This window comes from Pan troglodytes, chromosome 10 (assembly GCF_028858775.2).
Source record: "Pan troglodytes isolate AG18354 chromosome 10, NHGRI_mPanTro3-v2.0_pri, whole genome shotgun sequence".
Lineage (NCBI taxonomy): Eukaryota > Metazoa > Chordata > Mammalia > Primates > Hominidae > Pan > Pan troglodytes.
The window spans coordinates 19,321,267-19,338,603 of record NC_072408.2 but is presented as its reverse complement, the minus strand read 5'-3'; the positions used below and the strand labels follow the sequence as shown (position 1 = coordinate 19,338,603).

Sequence of the window (17,337 nt, the reverse complement as noted above, 5' to 3'; positions counted from 1 at the left end):
GCTTTTGCGTATGTTATTTAATCTTCACATTAACGCAGTGAGGATAGATTATTACCTTCCGTTGACAGATGAAGAAATAAAACTTGCAGAAATGGTGTCAGTAATAAGTGTCAAGGGGGGATTTAAGCTCACCTCTGAGTTCTAAGTTTATGCATTCAATTAATATATAAAATGAATATAGCTTTTAGGAATTTTGCCTTTTCCATATGTTTATTTTCCTATGTTTGGTTCAGTAGAGTGAATTTCAACTTTTCACTTAATGATATACAAAACTTTTTGAAGCCTTTTTTTTCCTTGAGTTTTTCAAAGCAGTTCTTTAAGATGGTGAAATGCCAAGTAACTTAGTTTTAACTACTCTTTATTTTTCATTTGTGTTACTTGTCTTTTTTGGCAGCTTTCTCAGTTCTCTCTCTGTTTCCACCATGAATTTTGGAAGACTTTAGTGTGAAATATACAGGCCTGTTTAAAATTGAACATAAACTGTGCCATCACCCTGTAAATAATATAGTCTCTTTAGTAAATTTAATAAAACTGTCCATTTAAAAAGTGGAAGAAAGCACTTCAGGAGAAGGTATTGTGACAGTTCTCTTTGGGAAATTAGAAGGAATAGTAAGCTTTTTACTTAGGGAAGAGAGGATTAAGGAAAATGAGAAAACTGGTGATATGGGTTGGCAGTGCAGGTATTTTGTCTGAATTTATAATGCTTTAGACTAAGATCATTCCATGTGCAATCACAGACGGTAATCCTGCTTACACGTAAAAATGACCTTAATTGCTTTTAATTTAATATGCTGGTAGTCTGTTAGATAGTAGAAATCATCAGTTAACCTCAAGGACCTGAAAATTGAATCATCTTCCTTAAAATATATGATACTTTTAATTTCTCTTCAGTAGCTTTATGTTTTCCCTTCCCTTTTCCCTTCATTTTTCTTTCCCTTCCTCCCTCTCTGCCCATCTCTGCCTCCTGGGTGGGCTATTGGGAAACTTGGATTTAAGAAAATATCAAAACATGTATTTTCTTGAATATTATTTTGACTCAAAACGTGATTTGTTCATTATTCCAGAGCATTTGCTTATTCTTTTTTCTTTTCTTTTCTTTTTTTTTTGAGATGAGTCTCTCTCTGTCGCCCAGGCTGGAGTGCAGTGGCGCGATCTCGGCTCACTGCAACCTCCGCCTCCTGGATTCAAGCAGTTCTCTGCCTCAGCCTTCCGAGTGTCTGGGATTACAGGTGCCCACGACCACGCCTGGCTAATTTGTTTTGTATTTTTAGTAGAGATGGGGTTTTACCATCTTGGCCAGGCTGGTCTTGAACTCCTGACCTTGTGATCCACCCACCTCGGCCTCCCAAAGTGCTGGGATTACAGACGTGAGCCACTGTGCCCGGCCCTCAGCATTTGCTTATTCTATAACTCTCTCTAATACTCTACAAAGTTCTGTGCCTTAAGTACTAAGTAGGCTGTCTACTTTTCCTTTTAAAAAGTATGTATTGCTTGTGAAAATTTTGGATCTGCTTTGTCTCATGAACATATTCTACCACTAACAGGACTTCTTTTTGGCTGCCTGAATATAGTGAAAAGTCAGCTAAGATGATCATTTGCTGGAGCTAGACTGGGGTTTGCGGGGAGAGTGCTACCTGCATGCCATTTTGGCCTCATGTTTATGTTTCATTCTCAGTTATCAAAACCATAAGAAGTGATGGACAAAACAGGCTCAGGTTCTTTGTTCTTCCACATCAAGAAGGAAAAAACCTATTGCTGATATAAATCTACTTCAGTGCCAACTGTAACCCCTGTGATTTTTCTCATTGCTTACCTTTCTCTGTCTGATGACATGAATTATGTGAAAGGATGGAAGCTGTGAGTCCAGAGATGGTAGTTGAAGAGTAGGATTTGACAGCAGTGCAAACAATGAAAAAGCAGTGCTCTCTCTCTGCCGGGTATCTTGTACTGAACTTGAGGCTGCTGCCAAGTTAGGGACTATTCCCAAATGCTTGTTTGGGGCTTTTGGACACCTTAAAAATGTATATGAATTCATTATGTAAATTATTTTTTATAGGTGTATTTGACCTAATAGTATGTATTACTCAAGATTTGTATGTGTTAATGTGAACTAAGATCATTTTAATGGGAGAGGTGACGTATGATAGAAGAAGAAAATTTAGAAATAAGTTTAAATTTTTCTCTTTATGTTAATAGGCAGGCAGTGGTTAAAGGTTCCCTTCCACATCCTTTTGCCTTGACGTTATTTGAGGACATATTGTACTGGACTGACTGGAGCACACACTCCATTTTGGCTTGCAACAAGTATACTGGTGAGGGTCTGCGTGAAATCCATTCTAACATCTTCTCTCCCATGGATATACATGCCTTCAGCCAACAGAGGCAGCCAAATGGTAAGTGATCCTTGATTTTTAAATTGAAAGTTGGAACAGCTTTGTAGCACTCTAATGTCTGGCTTTAGTGAGGATCAGGAGGAGGGAGGGCATATCCAAAGATAGTTGGCGGGAATAAAAAAGAGTTAAAATCCTACTTGGGAGGCTGAGGCAAGAGAATCACTTGAACTCGGGAGGCCGAGGTTGCAGTGAGCTGAGGTTGCGCCATTGCACTCCAGCCTGGGAGACAGAGCAAGACTGTGTCTCAAAAAAAAAAAAAAAGAGTTAAAATCCCAGCACTTTGGGAGACTGAAGCAGGCAGATCATATGAGGTCAGGAGTTTGAGACCAGCCTGGCCAACATGGTGAAACCCTGTCTCTACTAAAAAATACAAAAATTAATGGGGTGTGGTAGTGTGCACCTGTAGTCCCAGCCACTTGGGAGGCTGAGGCAGGAGTGTCACTTGAACCTGGAAGGTGGAGATTGCAGTGAGCCGAGATTGTGCCACTGCACTCCAGCCTGGGCAACAGAGCGAGACTTTGCTCAAAAAAAAGGGAAAATGTAAAAGTATAATTCAGGTTAGGCAATAGCCTAGACCATTTTGTAGCCTGTCACTACAGACCACCTCAGCCTTTTTGAGTCAGCACTTTTAGAGGTGGAGAAGAGAGAGAGAATTTAAAAATTGAGATAGCTTATATGCTAGGCTTATACACAAATGAGTTTTTTTGTTCATATTATTTCTTTCAGTATGTAGTTGAATGTGTTGATGTGAGTGTGTTTAAAAAACAAACTCTTGGGCCAGGCGCGGTGGCTCATGCCTGTAATCCCACACTTTGGGAGGCCAAGGCAGGTGGATCACTTGAGGTCAGGAGTTTGAGACCAGCCTGGCCAACATGGTGAAACCCCGTCTCTACTAAAATAACAAAAATATTAGCCGGGCGTGGTGGTGTGTGCTTATAATCCCAGCTACTTGGGAGGCTGAGGCTGGAGAATCGCTTGAACCCGGGAGGCAGAGGTTGCAGTGAGCCAAGATCACGCCATTGCACTTTCAGCCTGGGCAACAAGAAAGAAATTATGTCTCAAAAAAAAAAAAAAAAAAACACACACACACACACACACACAAAACCCCCTCTTCTTTTTAAATGAAAACTCTGTTAATCTAGAATGTATTTGAATTTAAGTACCTCAGCTTGCTAAATAAAATAGCTACTTAAACTTTTCTGTGTACCCCTCCCACCTTGTTGTCCTTAGTTTTGGTTCTGTGTTTGGTCAGCCTTTACCAAAGTCGGGCTATGACTGCTGAGAACTTGTAAGAGAGGACTGGAATTAGGTTTAAAAGGAATATGAGAATGTTAAGGGTTTGGCACTTTTGTGTAAATAAATGTCTGGCATCTGTCTGAGTGTATTTCAGATTTTATTACATAGCCAAAAATGAAGAGATTTTGCTACATATGTTGCTTTATATTAGCTCTCCATTTAGGGGGAGATAATCAAATATTGAAAGTGTTATGTTGGAATCTGATGATCGTGAGCCCATAAAAATGTTTTTAAGTGTATGTGTTACTCTTCCGTACAAAAGAAAACGTTCAGTCACTTGTATGAATTTTTTTATTCTTCATAGCCCTCAAAAGAGAATTTTCCCTGTTTTTTGTTTGTTTTTTGAGATGGAGTCTTGCTCTGTTGTGCGTTTATGTGATCACGGCTCCCTGCAGCCTCGAACTTCCAGGCTCAAGTGATCTTTCCACCTCAGCCTCCCTAGTAGCTGGGACTACAGGCATATGCCACCACACCTGGCTAATTTTAGTATTTTTTATAGAAGTAGGGTCTCACCATGTTGGTTGGTGACCCAGGCTGGTCTCAAACTCCTGGGCTCAAGTGATCCACGCACCTAGGCCTCCCAAAGTGCTGGGATTATAGTCACGAGCCACCGTGCCTGGCCTCTTGTTTTTCTTTTTAAATGGCATTGTTGGTCCTTTATGTTTTACTAATTTGAGAATTTGCAGTTATCTTTCATGTTGGTTACTTTTATCTTTCATGTTCATTGGTCTCCATCTTATGTTGATTTTTTTCTATGAGTATTGTTTGGACATATCCCTTTCCATAATTTCCAAAGTTTGCTAATTAGTTTTCTCTGATTTTCATTTTCCCCTTTTTTCTGCTTATCCCTTCTATGTTAATCTTCCCAAGGCATGACTTTTCAACATAATTACTTTTCTTGGCTTTCAGTGTCCTTCACTTTAATCTATTCCCATTCTTTGTATTCATTCAGCTTTAGTTCCTATTAGTCAGTAGAAACCTTAACCTCCAGTTATACTGTTCACCTTAATATCTTACCCAGTTTATAGCCCCCAAAGTTTTATTCAGATAGCTTTACCAAACTTGAAATGTCCTCTTATCTATCCTTCCTATCCTTGAAGGCTCCCGTGCTGTATACTCCACAAAGCGCTTCTTCAATTCTTTAAACCTCAGTGGTTTTTCCCCATTTTACTCTGTACTTAATGTCTATAATGTGCAAAATAGCACTTAGTTTTATTGTTTTTTGTTTGTTTGTTTGTTTGTTTTTAGTTTTGCTTTTTGTTAATTTTGTTTAACTGACTAAATTGTAACCTCTTTTAGGGCAGGGATCTCCTGCTTTACTTCTTGTGTATTCCTCTTTGGTTACAAAATACTAAGTAAATTCACACTGATTAATTCCTGTCTTTGCAGGTGGTTTGATAGTCAAGCACCCGCATGACATTTGGTAATAATTTTGGCTTATCACAGTTGTTCATGTTATGGTTGTTAACCTTTGTGTACTTAGTAATCATTGATACTAATCAATGTGATTTATATTTGACAGCCACAAATCCATGTGGAATTGACAATGGGGGTTGTTCCCATTTGTGTTTGATGTCTCCAGTCAAGCCTTTTTATCAGTGTGCTTGCCCCACTGGGGTCAAACTCCTGGAGAATGGAAAAACCTGCAAAGATGGTAAGAAGATATTATCCAAAATGAAAAAATTTATAACTATTGGAATTCTTCATGATTTGTTTTCTCTATAATCAGCTCTCTAGGTTATACTGCTTTGGGAGACCAGTCACTTAATTTCACAGTCTTCACACATGGTTATAGAATAGGAGTGTTTTGTTCTATGGCATCACTTGAATGCTATTTTATAAATTATTTTAGTGTTTTAAATAACATTTTTGAAAAAAGTTACGTGTTATATCTTTTCTGTCAAATCTCATAGTCATTGATATCACAGTTGATAACTATGGAAATGAGTAGTCTCATAAGGAATATATTTTTAACAGGTAGCATTTGTGAATAAAGAACCTCTGTGAAAGAAAGTATGTTTATTAAACTTTTAGCTACAAAGAATATCATGAGATATATTTTATAACAAATTATTTAAGGATGTTTTAAATTGCTTTTTAACAACAGAGAGATGCTTTCAGAGCTAGGAAAAAAAATCCATATTTAAAACAACTTCTTTTTATACTTAAGAAACACACTTTGCCTGTTCTCCTTACTCTTAATTCCCTATAGAGAGAGGGCATGTTGGAGAAAGTATACTGATTTAGGACATTTTAAGGGACTTCCAGTTTGGAAGAACACCAGTTCTTCTGTTTTTCTTCTTAATGAGAATGTTATTCTTCATTCTCACCCCTATGGATCACCATCTGGTTCTCTAGCAACCAGCAAGACCTGGTAAGAAAATTGTTGTATTTAGCTGTGGCTTCTTTATCTAACTCTGAAAAGCAGAAGCCTGTGTTTTGGAGTGTGTTAGAGTCCCTGGCAAGGGGGCCAGGGAGTCAGAGAGATGGAATTGAGTCTGTGTACAGGATGTTTGTTATGACTTGGCATTGATAAATTATCCTCATAGTAAAAGGTGAAGCTGGCTGACTCTTGTCAAATGGTTTCCATGGCAGACAGCAATTTGGTTTCAATTTAAAACAAAAGGTTTTTGTAATGTTGCTTTTTTCTTTAAAAATGTAGCCTGACTTTAAAACAGAGGATTTATTTTAGCAATAATGGTCTATCTGCTCCCTCACAGCAGTGCAAGTGTACATATTTAACCAGTTTTGAATTTCATATGTGCATTTGGCATGTAGTAGCCTTAAGTTAACTGTTCTGTTTTGATCACCTTGCTCAAATTAACAGCTCTATGACTTCTTTGTGAAGTTCTAGGCTGGCTCCTTTTGGTTGTTAGCCGGGGCAGTGAATTGTACAAAGTTATTCCTACTTGGTTCCTGCAGTGGCATTTGGGCTGTATTTTCTTCAAGTTGGAATTCATTTATAATTAGCTCTAGAGTGAAAGGGCTGATATTGAGAGGCTTCACTCCTCTTCTCAGTTTTTTGACTTGTAATTGCAGATTGATTCTTGAAGTTTATATGCCAGTATTTTGTTTTGGACTCATTTATTTAGCTGGGAATCTTTTCTTATTCTTTCAGTTGTCAATTTGCTTACTGTCTTTTATTAGCTTCCTATAGTTAGATGATTTTTTGCTGGTGGTTTACTTGAACATTTAAAATGAAAAAAAGATTGAGCTCAGTATCTTCATTCTTGGTTATGTGGTTAAGTATTTGGGGCTTGGGCTTTAAACAGTTCATAAATAAACCTAATTTAAAATTCAGTGAAATAAAAATCTGAAAATCTTTATTTTTTAATACTGTTGTTAAGTATTAGTTAATATTTCTTGTACTTAAATGTTCAGTACTTTCCTGAGTTTTAGATTTATCTCCTTTAATCCTTACAGCAACCTTACAAGGTATAGATGGGGAAACTAGGCTTAGCGAGATTAGATATTTTCCCAAAGTTTGTGTAGCTTCTTGAATCAAATTATATTGGATCCACAACTCTTAACCACTGTGTTATGTTTATCTGGTTCCTTCCCTCCATTGCAGCTGTTTGTTTCTCCATAGCTTGCTTTGTCCTCAATTCTGTGAGGTATTGCCCTGTATTTCTCTTTGTTAAGACAGTTTTACTGAGATGTAACTTACATAGCATATAAAATCCATCCATTTTTTAAATTGTACAATTCGGTGACTTTTTAGTAAATTTACAGAGTTACGCAGTTATCACCACAATCCAATTTTAGAACATTCCTATCAAGCACAAAGATTCTTGTCCTAAATTTCTTTATCGTTTTTAAAAAAATGCTTCTTGAACAAAGGATCTATATCCTACATTTCCTTCTCCTTTAATACTGAGCTACTTAGCTTCTTAGTCATTACATAGTCATTATTCATTGTACTTTTAAATAGCTGGATTAATTCCAATGAAACCATAGAATGTATCACAACTTAATTTGGAGAGTTAGCCATTAAACAGCTTGACCTCAGAGTAGACTCTTCCTATTTCACTGTATTACTTTCCATTTCCACTCTAAAGAGAGCGCACATCCTTTTGTGTTAATTTATGTATATTTTATATTTATTTTTCAGTTCTTGATTCTTTATCTAGAGCAGGTAAATTTTACCTCTGGGTTTCAAAGTATTCTTCATTTCACTTTGTTGTTCTAGGTGCCACAGAATTATTGCTTTTAGCTCGAAGGACAGATTTGAGACGCATTTCTTTGGATACACCAGATTTTACAGACATTGTTCTGCAGTTAGAAGACATCCGTCATGCCATTGCCATAGATTACGATCCTGTGGAAGGCTACATCTACTGGACTGATGATGAAGTGAGGGCCATACGCCGTTCATTTATAGATGGATCTGGCAGTCAGTTTGTGGTCACTGCTCAAATTGCCCATCCTGATGGTATTGCTGTGGACTGGGTTGCACGAAATCTTTATTGGACAGACACTGGCACTGATCGAATAGAAGTGACAAGGCTCAATGGGACCATGAGGAAGATCTTGATTTCAGAGGACTTAGAGGAACCCCGGGCTATTGTGTTAGATCCCATGGTTGGGTAAGAAGCTCTACTGATAGTAAATTCTGTGTGGTGTTTCTGTTTTTCACAGGTTCCTGAAAACATTGACTAAGATAACATGACATATATATTGGTTTCCAGTAAACAGCTCTTTAATGGCTATCTATTTTAGGATATGGTGATTAGAATACAATCTCAAGTTTAAAAATTGCTAGTTTTTTGCCTTGGATGTCTTAGATATTTTTTCTTTCTAAATTAAGTCCATGTTTGCTGACTTTGGGTGTTGTCTGCAGATTTTGCTCGGATTGCATCATTACCATGAAAAATGTGGAAAGAAATTGTTTTCAGAACTCTTTCCCTTCCCCTAGAAGCTTTAATTCCATTTTCAGTACTTTATAGTAAGAATATAGCTTACTTTTTTTCCCCTAAATACATGAATGACTTGATTTCCAAAACTTTGTCAGCCCATGCAGCTTTACTTCTAGTTTGTTGTTGTTGTTTGTTTTGTTTTGCCATGCCACCCTGATCATAGTCCAGGGAAGTACAACTTTTTACATACTTAACAATTTTGTTACTTTGAGATTTATTCTGAGGACAAGCATAATGACAAATTACACCTCAGTATATACCAATGCCTTAGAGCCATCTAAACATCCAGGAGCCATAAGAATCACTTAGCACTGCAGGAAGAAATAGTTATTTTGAGAATTCAGTTTGCCATCTGACTAATACTGCTGGGATAAGCCTTTTGTGTCAGAGATGACAAGCCATCAAGGAAAAGAGAGAGAAAGTTCATGGAAAAGGGCACACAAAATATTAAAAAAAAAAAAAAAAAAAAGAAGTAAAACTGTAATCTCATTATTGGGAGGCATTTTCAGGATTGGCTCTAGAACACACTGTTTGATCTGAAAATTTCCCACAATCTTATATATTGCTGGGATAAATGTCTTAAACACACTCTTCATATGTTTTTTTTTTTCCCCCTTCCTTGGCATTAACTGATGATACCAGTGTAATAGGAGGGATGGATCTCACCTTTAGAATATCTGAAAGTTACATTTTATTATCTATTTTTAGCTCATTTTTTGTATACTTCTCTAGGTACATGTATTGGACTGACTGGGGAGAAATTCCGAAAATTGAGCGAGCAGCTCTGGATGGTTCTGACCGTGTAGTATTGGTTAACACTTCTCTTGGTTGGCCAAATGGTTTAGCCTTGGATTATGATGAAGGCAAAATATACTGGGGAGATGCCAAAACAGACAAGATTGAGGTTTGTTTTTTGCTTTTTCATTTTCAAGCCACTTTTATAATGGGTTTTGAGTCGACAGTATAATGATTTGAGTACAGATATTCTTAACAGTTGTCTGGGGTGCCAAAGGTACCTTTTACAGAAATTTTACTCAACCTTCATGATTCTAGGGATAATATATTCTCTTCCACATAATCCTAGGATGGAGAGATATATTGGTATGAGAAATGGCTGCTGATCAGTTTCTAGTCTTAAAAGCTTATGTAAGTGATTTTCCTCATTTTGGGTAAAGCCACTTTCTGAATTTCCTAGGGGCAATTTCTGCAAACCAAAATTATGTAAGATCTATACTGGAAGAACTGGCTGTCCTAAGTTAGGAAAACAAAGCCCACGTGTGTGTGTGTGTGTGTGTGTGTGTGTGTGTGTGTGTATATATATATATCTTTTATTGCTGTTAACTGGTGTTGGGGCAGATGGTAGAATATATTAAATATTATGATGGTTACATGCAAACAATTTTAAAATTGATTTATGGGCTGTGTGGGAACAAGACTAATTAACCAAAGCTTGGGAAAAAATATTTACCAAGTGGTAGAGTTAAGTTTGTGGCAATCAAATAGATTATGGTGAAAATAATCAGTGATTAATATTTTATCACAATGTTTTATTAGTGGCATATATCCCTGATATTGGTGTTAAGTCTAAAATTAACAACTTTGAATTAGACTTTGCTACAGGTCTTATGGATCACATAGATAGAACAGAGTTAGGTCTCAATTTTCCTTTGGGGGAAACTTCTCATACAAGGATGGCTTTAAATGGCTCTTCAGAGAGACACTGTACACATCTAATGGACAGAAAATTCAGACTCTAGAACAGTTGTTTTGGAAAGGTATTCTGTAGAGTGCCCATGACCCTGAGGGAATAATGACTTCAAGGCCTTGCTTCCAAAATGGAAACTTGGAATAGAAGAAACCCCGTTAGTATTCCACCAGGCTCAAATACTGAAAACGGCATCTGTTGTTCTCGCAGCTGGTTTTCATTAATAGAAAATTTTGCATAGACTCCATAAATTTTCTCCCTGTTAGTATTTCACTGCCTCCCACTCTTTTCAAATCCAAGTTGATGTTTGAATCTTTTAACAGTTGGAGTGCATTGCTAATGAGACAAAGGTTATGAGTTCATGTTTCAGACAGGCTTTTAGCTTCATTTTGGTCAGCTTGAATGTAGATTGCCTACCTAATCCCATCTAGTTCACACCTGTGGATTATGAACTATACATGAGTGTATAGGTACGAGTATGCTTAGGAAAACAGTTTAAAGCCCATAAGTTTTAGAAGATTATCTGTAGCAAGAAAATTTACATAAGGGAATGCCCCAAATTTATTATCATGTAGGGTTTTTAAAATTCCATATTTGGTTTTTCCCATCTTAGTCTGCTATAACTGACTGATTAGCCTGAAAATAAAATCATTTGTTTCTTACTGGGAATATTTCAAGTCTTATTTTCCTCACTTTAGGTATAATACTTTAGATACAGAAATTTATTCAGAATAACAAATAGTTCAGAAGGGATTCAGATAAAAACATTACAATTTATGGAGGTTCTGAGTGACCATCTTTAAGAATAAAAATTAGTACACTTTATATAACAATATATAACATTGATTAAATAGGATTTATTTTCCTAGTTTGCAGTGAGTGCAGTAGATTTTAAAATTTAGAATTCCTTTTCTGGCCTCTTTGTTATGTTTTCTTGAGCTATGCATATATATATATACATACAGACACATACATACAGTGGTGTCATTGGCTCCCTCACCCCTTCTTTCCTTCTTCCCTGTGTGGTACCAGCATCCTTAAACCTGTTTTTAATTTTTTTCATTTATTCGTTCGTTCGTTCATTTGTTCCTTCATTCATTCATTCTTTTAATCTGCAAAGGCTCTGTCACCCATAAATCTTATTTTTAGATCCATCTTTCTCCTTCTAGGTTGCTGGAACACAACTGCTGTTTGTTTTTTGTCCCCTTTTTATAGATTGATGTTTGTGGTAAATTTACTTCTGTATACATGAAGACCTCCCTTTATAATTTCCCCTGGAGATTCTGATGTCCTAATTCACTATTAGGACATCAGAGCCTTTGTCATTTTATTTACATAGGCACGTCTAGGAAATAGAGCATATAGTTATTTATTCTCTTCTTATGTTGATGTAAAATCTGATACTTGGCAAACTAAAGAAAGAGTGCAGCTCTTCGTCTAAATTAGTCCTGCATAACTCGGGGAGAAAATCTGGGGTTTTCCATCCTGAGACTAGTAGTGATTCTAGGAGCAACTGCTACTACCAGCTTATTGTCTCCCTTGATTTGATAATACTGTGAACTTGAAAACTTTTACAAAGATGTATAATTTTAAAAATCCCTCTTTTTCCAAGAAGTGTATTTGCTAGCCTTTTGTTAGTGGCAGCTGATTCCAGATACTGATCTAACCCCAGTCTGGGTGACATTCTGCCTTCTAGTCCCATTTTCCTTAGAAAGCTCCCTAGCTTTTGTCATGCCCGAGAATGAAAGCTGCTTTTCGCTGGGACTATAAGAGAGTATCAGATTATGGTTGTGATAACCCTGTTGTCTTCTGAAAGACTTAAGAGTCTGTTTGGTTGGCCGGGCGCAGTGGCTCACACCTGTAATCCCAGTACTTTGGGAGGCCGAGGTGGGTGGATCATGAGGTCAGGAGTTCGAGACCAGCCTGGCCAACATGGTGAAACCCTGTCTGTAGTAAAAATGCAAAAATTAGCTGGGCGTAGTGGCGGGCACCTGTAATCCTAGCTACTCGGGAGGCTGAGGCAGGAGAATCGCTTGAACCCGGCAGGCAGATGTTGCAGTGAGCCGAGATCGTGCCATTGCATTCCAGCCTGGGGGACAAGAACAAGACTCTGTCTAAAAAAAAAAAAAAAAAAAAAAAAGTTTGAGCTCACACTGTTGTATATGTGTTTATAGTACATTCGGAAAGAAAAGATAATTATTTGGTAAATTATTATATAGCAAGGTAAGACATAGTAAACCTATGTGTCTTGAGTGGATCACATGGGAAAGTCTCATTGTGTTCATTCATTTATGCTACCTGCTCGCTTAGTGGAAATTCTTTAGATCAGCTTCTCACTTCCTCTTTTGTAAGTGGTGATGTGACCAGATGCTGGCTACATTAGGGAAACCAGGGAGAAGGAATGGGGAATTCTGGGTATTAGATGTGTTTTTATATTGTACAGAGTTGTAGAAAGAATGAATAGATTTAACCTCAGGTTTATAATAAGCTTCTGGAAGGAGGGATTGAGCGTAGGGCATTGCTAATGATGTCACATTTTTTAAAAGATTGTTGTGGTATTTGGCTCCTGCTTTAATAGAATAACATATATGTGAGGGTATGTCTGTTTTCCCTACTTGTCAGGTGATAGTGGCCACCTATCTGTAGGTGTTATTTAAAAGGTGCCTGCTAGTACTTGTTTATGTCTCTTCTTCATTATGCTGAAATGACTTCATTGCCTTTTGTGGACAAACCTAGTTTACTTGTCTGCACAGTACTTCTGCCACCACCCCGCCTCCTGATTTTTACTATATTGTTGTGGGGCCTTCCCATAATAAGTACTAAAGCATTAGCAGAAAGAATAATTTTCATGTTTTTGATAGAGGAAAGATCAGAAGCCTTTATTTCTATTTTATATGACCCTGCAGTAGGCAGAACAACCTTGTTTCTTAACAGCATTCCTTTTTTTTTTTAGGATCAGGTTTTACTGCTGAAAACGTTTGTTGCACTGAGGGCCTGTAGTACTTCTTACTAATAGCCAAGATATATCGTTGATAATTTATAGGTTTAAAGCATTTTTGCCATGGTGTAAAATTAAGAATGTACTATTAGCTTAAATTTTCTTGAGGTTGCTTTTCTTGTTATATACCCATTTAACTGATTGACAAAATCAGTATGTTTCTAATTGTTGGTTTTATTGAAAACAATAGTATTGTCAATGCTAAATTTTTCTCACAGTTTCTTTTTTCTTTTTCTATTTATTTATTTATTTTATTTTATTTTATTTTATTTTTTATTTGAGACGGAGTCTCGCTCTGTCGTCCAGGCTGGAGTGCAGTGGCGCGATCTCGGCTCACTGCATGCAAGCTCCACCTCCTGGGTTCACGCAATTTTCCTGCCTCAGCCTCCCGAGTAGCTGGGACTACAGGTGTCTGCTACCACGCTTGGCTAATTTTTTGTATTTTTAGTACAGACGGGGTTTCACCATGTTAGCCAGGCTGGTCTCGATCTCCTGACCTGGAGCTGCGTGCCTCAGCTTCCCAAAGTGCTGGGATTACAGGCATGAGCTACTGTGCCTGGCCTTTTTTATTTTTATTTTTTGAGACAGGGTCTCACTCTGTCGCCCAGGCTGGAGTGCAGTGGCGTGATCTTGGCTAACTGCAACCTCTGCCTCCCAGGCTCAAGTGATACCCCTGCCCCAGCCTCCCGAGTAGCTGGGATTACAGGCGCATGCCACCACCCCTAGCTAAGTTTTGTATTTTTAGTAGAGATGGGATTTCTCCATGTTGGCCAGGCTGGCCTCGAACTCCTGACCTCAAATGATCCACCCACCTCGGCCTGCCAAAGTGTTGGGATTATAGGCTTGAGCCACCATGCCCGACCTATTTTTTCATTATATACTTTTTATTTTGGTTTCTCCTGCCCACTTTCATTTCTGAGTTTCTACTGACAATGCAGCAACACCTGATAGTATAGATAAAAAGAGAGATTTTCATGTCTACTGTAAGAACATGTGTATTTGCTTTAAATCTTAGAGTAAGCTTCCCTACTTTAAGAGGATACAATGTCCATAGTTAGTTTTGTACAAATCTAATTTTACCTGGCACAACTTTGTTGGGAAACAGAAACAAAGTTTATTAGAACCTTTAGTACCAAGAACTTTTGAATAAAGAAGGTATTATTTTGTATGATGTGTACTGAAAACTTGGCATTTGCTGAATGTTCTGTTTCATATTCTAAGCCTGAAATTGCAGGGCTACATTTTCCTATGATAATTTCCTTTATTTCATCAATACCCTAATAAGGAAATTTGTTTCCCAAGTATTCAAACTTCTTTTTTAAAGGAGTTTCTTTGTCTGGCATCTTAGCCTTTGTACTGTTAAAAACATATAGGAACCTGTTGATAATTTTTTTTACTGTTGGTTTGTAAGATTAATTCCTCATTAAGAAATTATAATAAATCTATTGTTGAGATAAGGCTGTTCTGATAATATGACAAGTATCAACAAGTACTTCCTTTTGAATCTTTGCCAATTTGTAACATTGTGTTTCTTAAAATTGATTATACCTTCAGTTTGAGGCTGGGCACGGTGGCTCACGCCTGTAATCCAGCACTTTGAGGGTCTGAGGTGTGCTGATCACTGGAGGCCAGGAGTTCGAGACCAGCCTGGCCAACATGGTGAAACCCCGTCTCTACTAAAAATACAAAAATTAGCCAAACGTGGTGGCATGCACCTGTAATCCTAGCTATTTAGGAGGCTGAGGCAGGAAAATTGCTTGAACCCGGGTGGCGGAGGTTGCAGTGAGCCGAGATCAGGCCACTGCACTCCAGCATGGACAACAGAGCAAGACTCTGCTTAAAAAAAAAAAGATTGATTGATTATACTTTCAGTTTGAGAAATATTCAAAATAATTAATTTAAATACCTAAATATTTGCCCATTTGTGCTACTTTACCACACAATATGTACTGTATGTTAGTATGGATATATATTTCTTCCCAAATCTTCATAACATAGGATCAGAGAAGAATGATATTGATAAACTCCATCATTAGATTCCTCAACTCAGCAGAGCACCTGGAGTTTGGACTTAGGTTCATTGAGTTGTAAACCTGGTGCTGGCCTGTTGTGTTATTTTGTGTCTGGGGTACATCGCATAACAATGAAATTTGTGAATTCCTATTTGAAAATTGCTAGTTGATTATTGGGCACAGTGGCTCACACTTGTAATCCTATCACTTTGGAAGGGTTGAGGTGGGAGGATCCCTGGATCCCTTGAGGCTAGGAGTTTGAAACCAGCCTGGGTAATATAGTGAGATCCCCGGCTCTACAGAAAATAAAAATTAGCTGGGCGTGGTAGTGCACTCCTGGAGTCCCAGCTACTTGGGAGGCTGAAGTGGGAAGATCACTTGAGCCCAGGAGTTTGAGATAAGCCTGGGCAACATGGCAAAACCCCATCTCTACAAAAAATGCAAAAATTAGCTAGGCATTGTGGTGTGCAACTGTAGTCCCAGCCACCCTGGAGGCTGAGGTGGGAGGATCACCTGAGTCTGGGAGGCAGAGGTTGCAGTGAGCTGAGATCATGCCACTGAACTCTAGCTTGGGCAACAGAGCAAGACCCTGTCCCCCCAAAAACAAAAGAATTTATTTTAGCTGTGCTTAAAAAGAATGAGAGCAAAAAGGTCAGTTTTCCCTTGTTGACATGTTAATCTTTTCCCTATTAGGTTTTCGGGGCCTCAGGACAGTGAGGCTTTCAGAAGTGTCTTATGAAGCAGTTGAGTATAATTGACCAGGATGTTGACATTCATCATCATGATGCCTTCATCTGGAACTCTATTCTCAATTTTTTCGTTTCCTGGAGTAATTCAGGTTTTAGAAAGCTTTGGTCACAGTAGCAATTTTTAGCTCTTAACAGAAAAAGAGCATAGTAATTGCAAATCTTTAATATTCAATGCATGATTCCTTGCAAAAAATATTATAAAACTACCCAGAGTAACTATGATACTTCAATTCTTTTCGTATTTAAAATCACTTATATGTACTCAGACTTAATGTATCTTGAAGTAGGTTAAAAGGCTTTGAATATAGCACTGTAATTGCCCCTACCTCTCTCTCAAACAGGTGTGTGGTGTCCCTTTACTTCACCTACTGGGTCCAAAGCATTTCTTTATACTTGTCACCTCAGTGAGATTTGGCATGATTGAAATGTTATTTCCGTGGATAAATATTCTGTGTTTTAAAATCCCATTTATGTGAAATTATATTTTATGTTCTATGAAGTTGTGTCAGAAAAAATATGCTCCCCAACCCTCAGTCATATCTGTCTTCCTTATGTATAAGCTTTTAATTCACTGCTTGTTTTGGATATTGTCTGGAACATTAGAAGAGGAGTGGTTCATTTTGGGCATAATTTGAGTTTCTCTTCTAGAACTTTATAGCATTCCAACTCTAGCACATTTTATGGTGGTTGCTTGATTGTCCTCCTGCATCTATTCCTTGAACTTGTCTTGTCAAGTGAAGTTGCATAGCAGCAATTTTGGTAGTAGACTGGCTGCATTCCAACATTGCATGGGCAGTCCTGTCTTGACATTTAATGAGCTGATGAAATGACTCAAAAACTGGATGTGATGTCTGTAGAAGATTTGCCATTACTTCTTCTTTGTGCAGATAATGTTATGGTTAACCCACGTCTATTTCCTCTTGTAGCCTATATTCTCAGTGTGGTTTAGAATATTTCAGAATGTTAAACCAATGTGCCACAGTGTGGTCAAAGCAGCTGAAACCACTGGAGACTCTGGTTCAGATTTGGAGTTAGATTTTAGAAGTGACAGAAGCCTAATTTCAGTTTAACTAATTAAACCACTCTGAGGTAATACAGTGAAGTACACCCTTAAGAGTTGCCAGATTTAATTAACATTGGCACAGTTTTAAAAGCATAAATGTAATCTTTTGGAATTGCCTAAAGTGGTTCATTTGTTCTGGGTTCAGAATATACAAACAAGCTTTTGCCAGGATTTGTGTTATTTTAAACATAAGGAGCTTAAACTG

At 37.7% G+C, this 17,337-nt stretch overlaps 1 protein-coding gene across 5 annotated transcripts in view; it reads left to right on the top strand.

Annotated features, from left to right (window-relative positions):
• The window catches only part of LRP6 (LDL receptor related protein 6), a 150,027-nt gene that overhangs the window by 76,566 nt on the left and 56,124 nt on the right, over positions 1-17,337 (top strand). For all 5 annotated transcript variants that reach the window (XR_673283.5, XM_024347693.3, XM_009424870.5 and 2 more), the window contains 4 exons: positions 2,197-2,393; positions 5,212-5,343; positions 7,879-8,275; positions 9,338-9,509. Coding sequence is in view for 4 of the 5 variants with exons in the window: in XM_024347693.3 (XP_024203461.1) it covers positions 2,197-2,393; positions 5,212-5,343; positions 7,879-8,275; positions 9,338-9,509 (898 nt within the window). In the remaining variant the exon portion in view is untranslated. The remainder of the gene's footprint in view (positions 1-2,196; positions 2,394-5,211; positions 5,344-7,878; positions 8,276-9,337; positions 9,510-17,337) is intronic.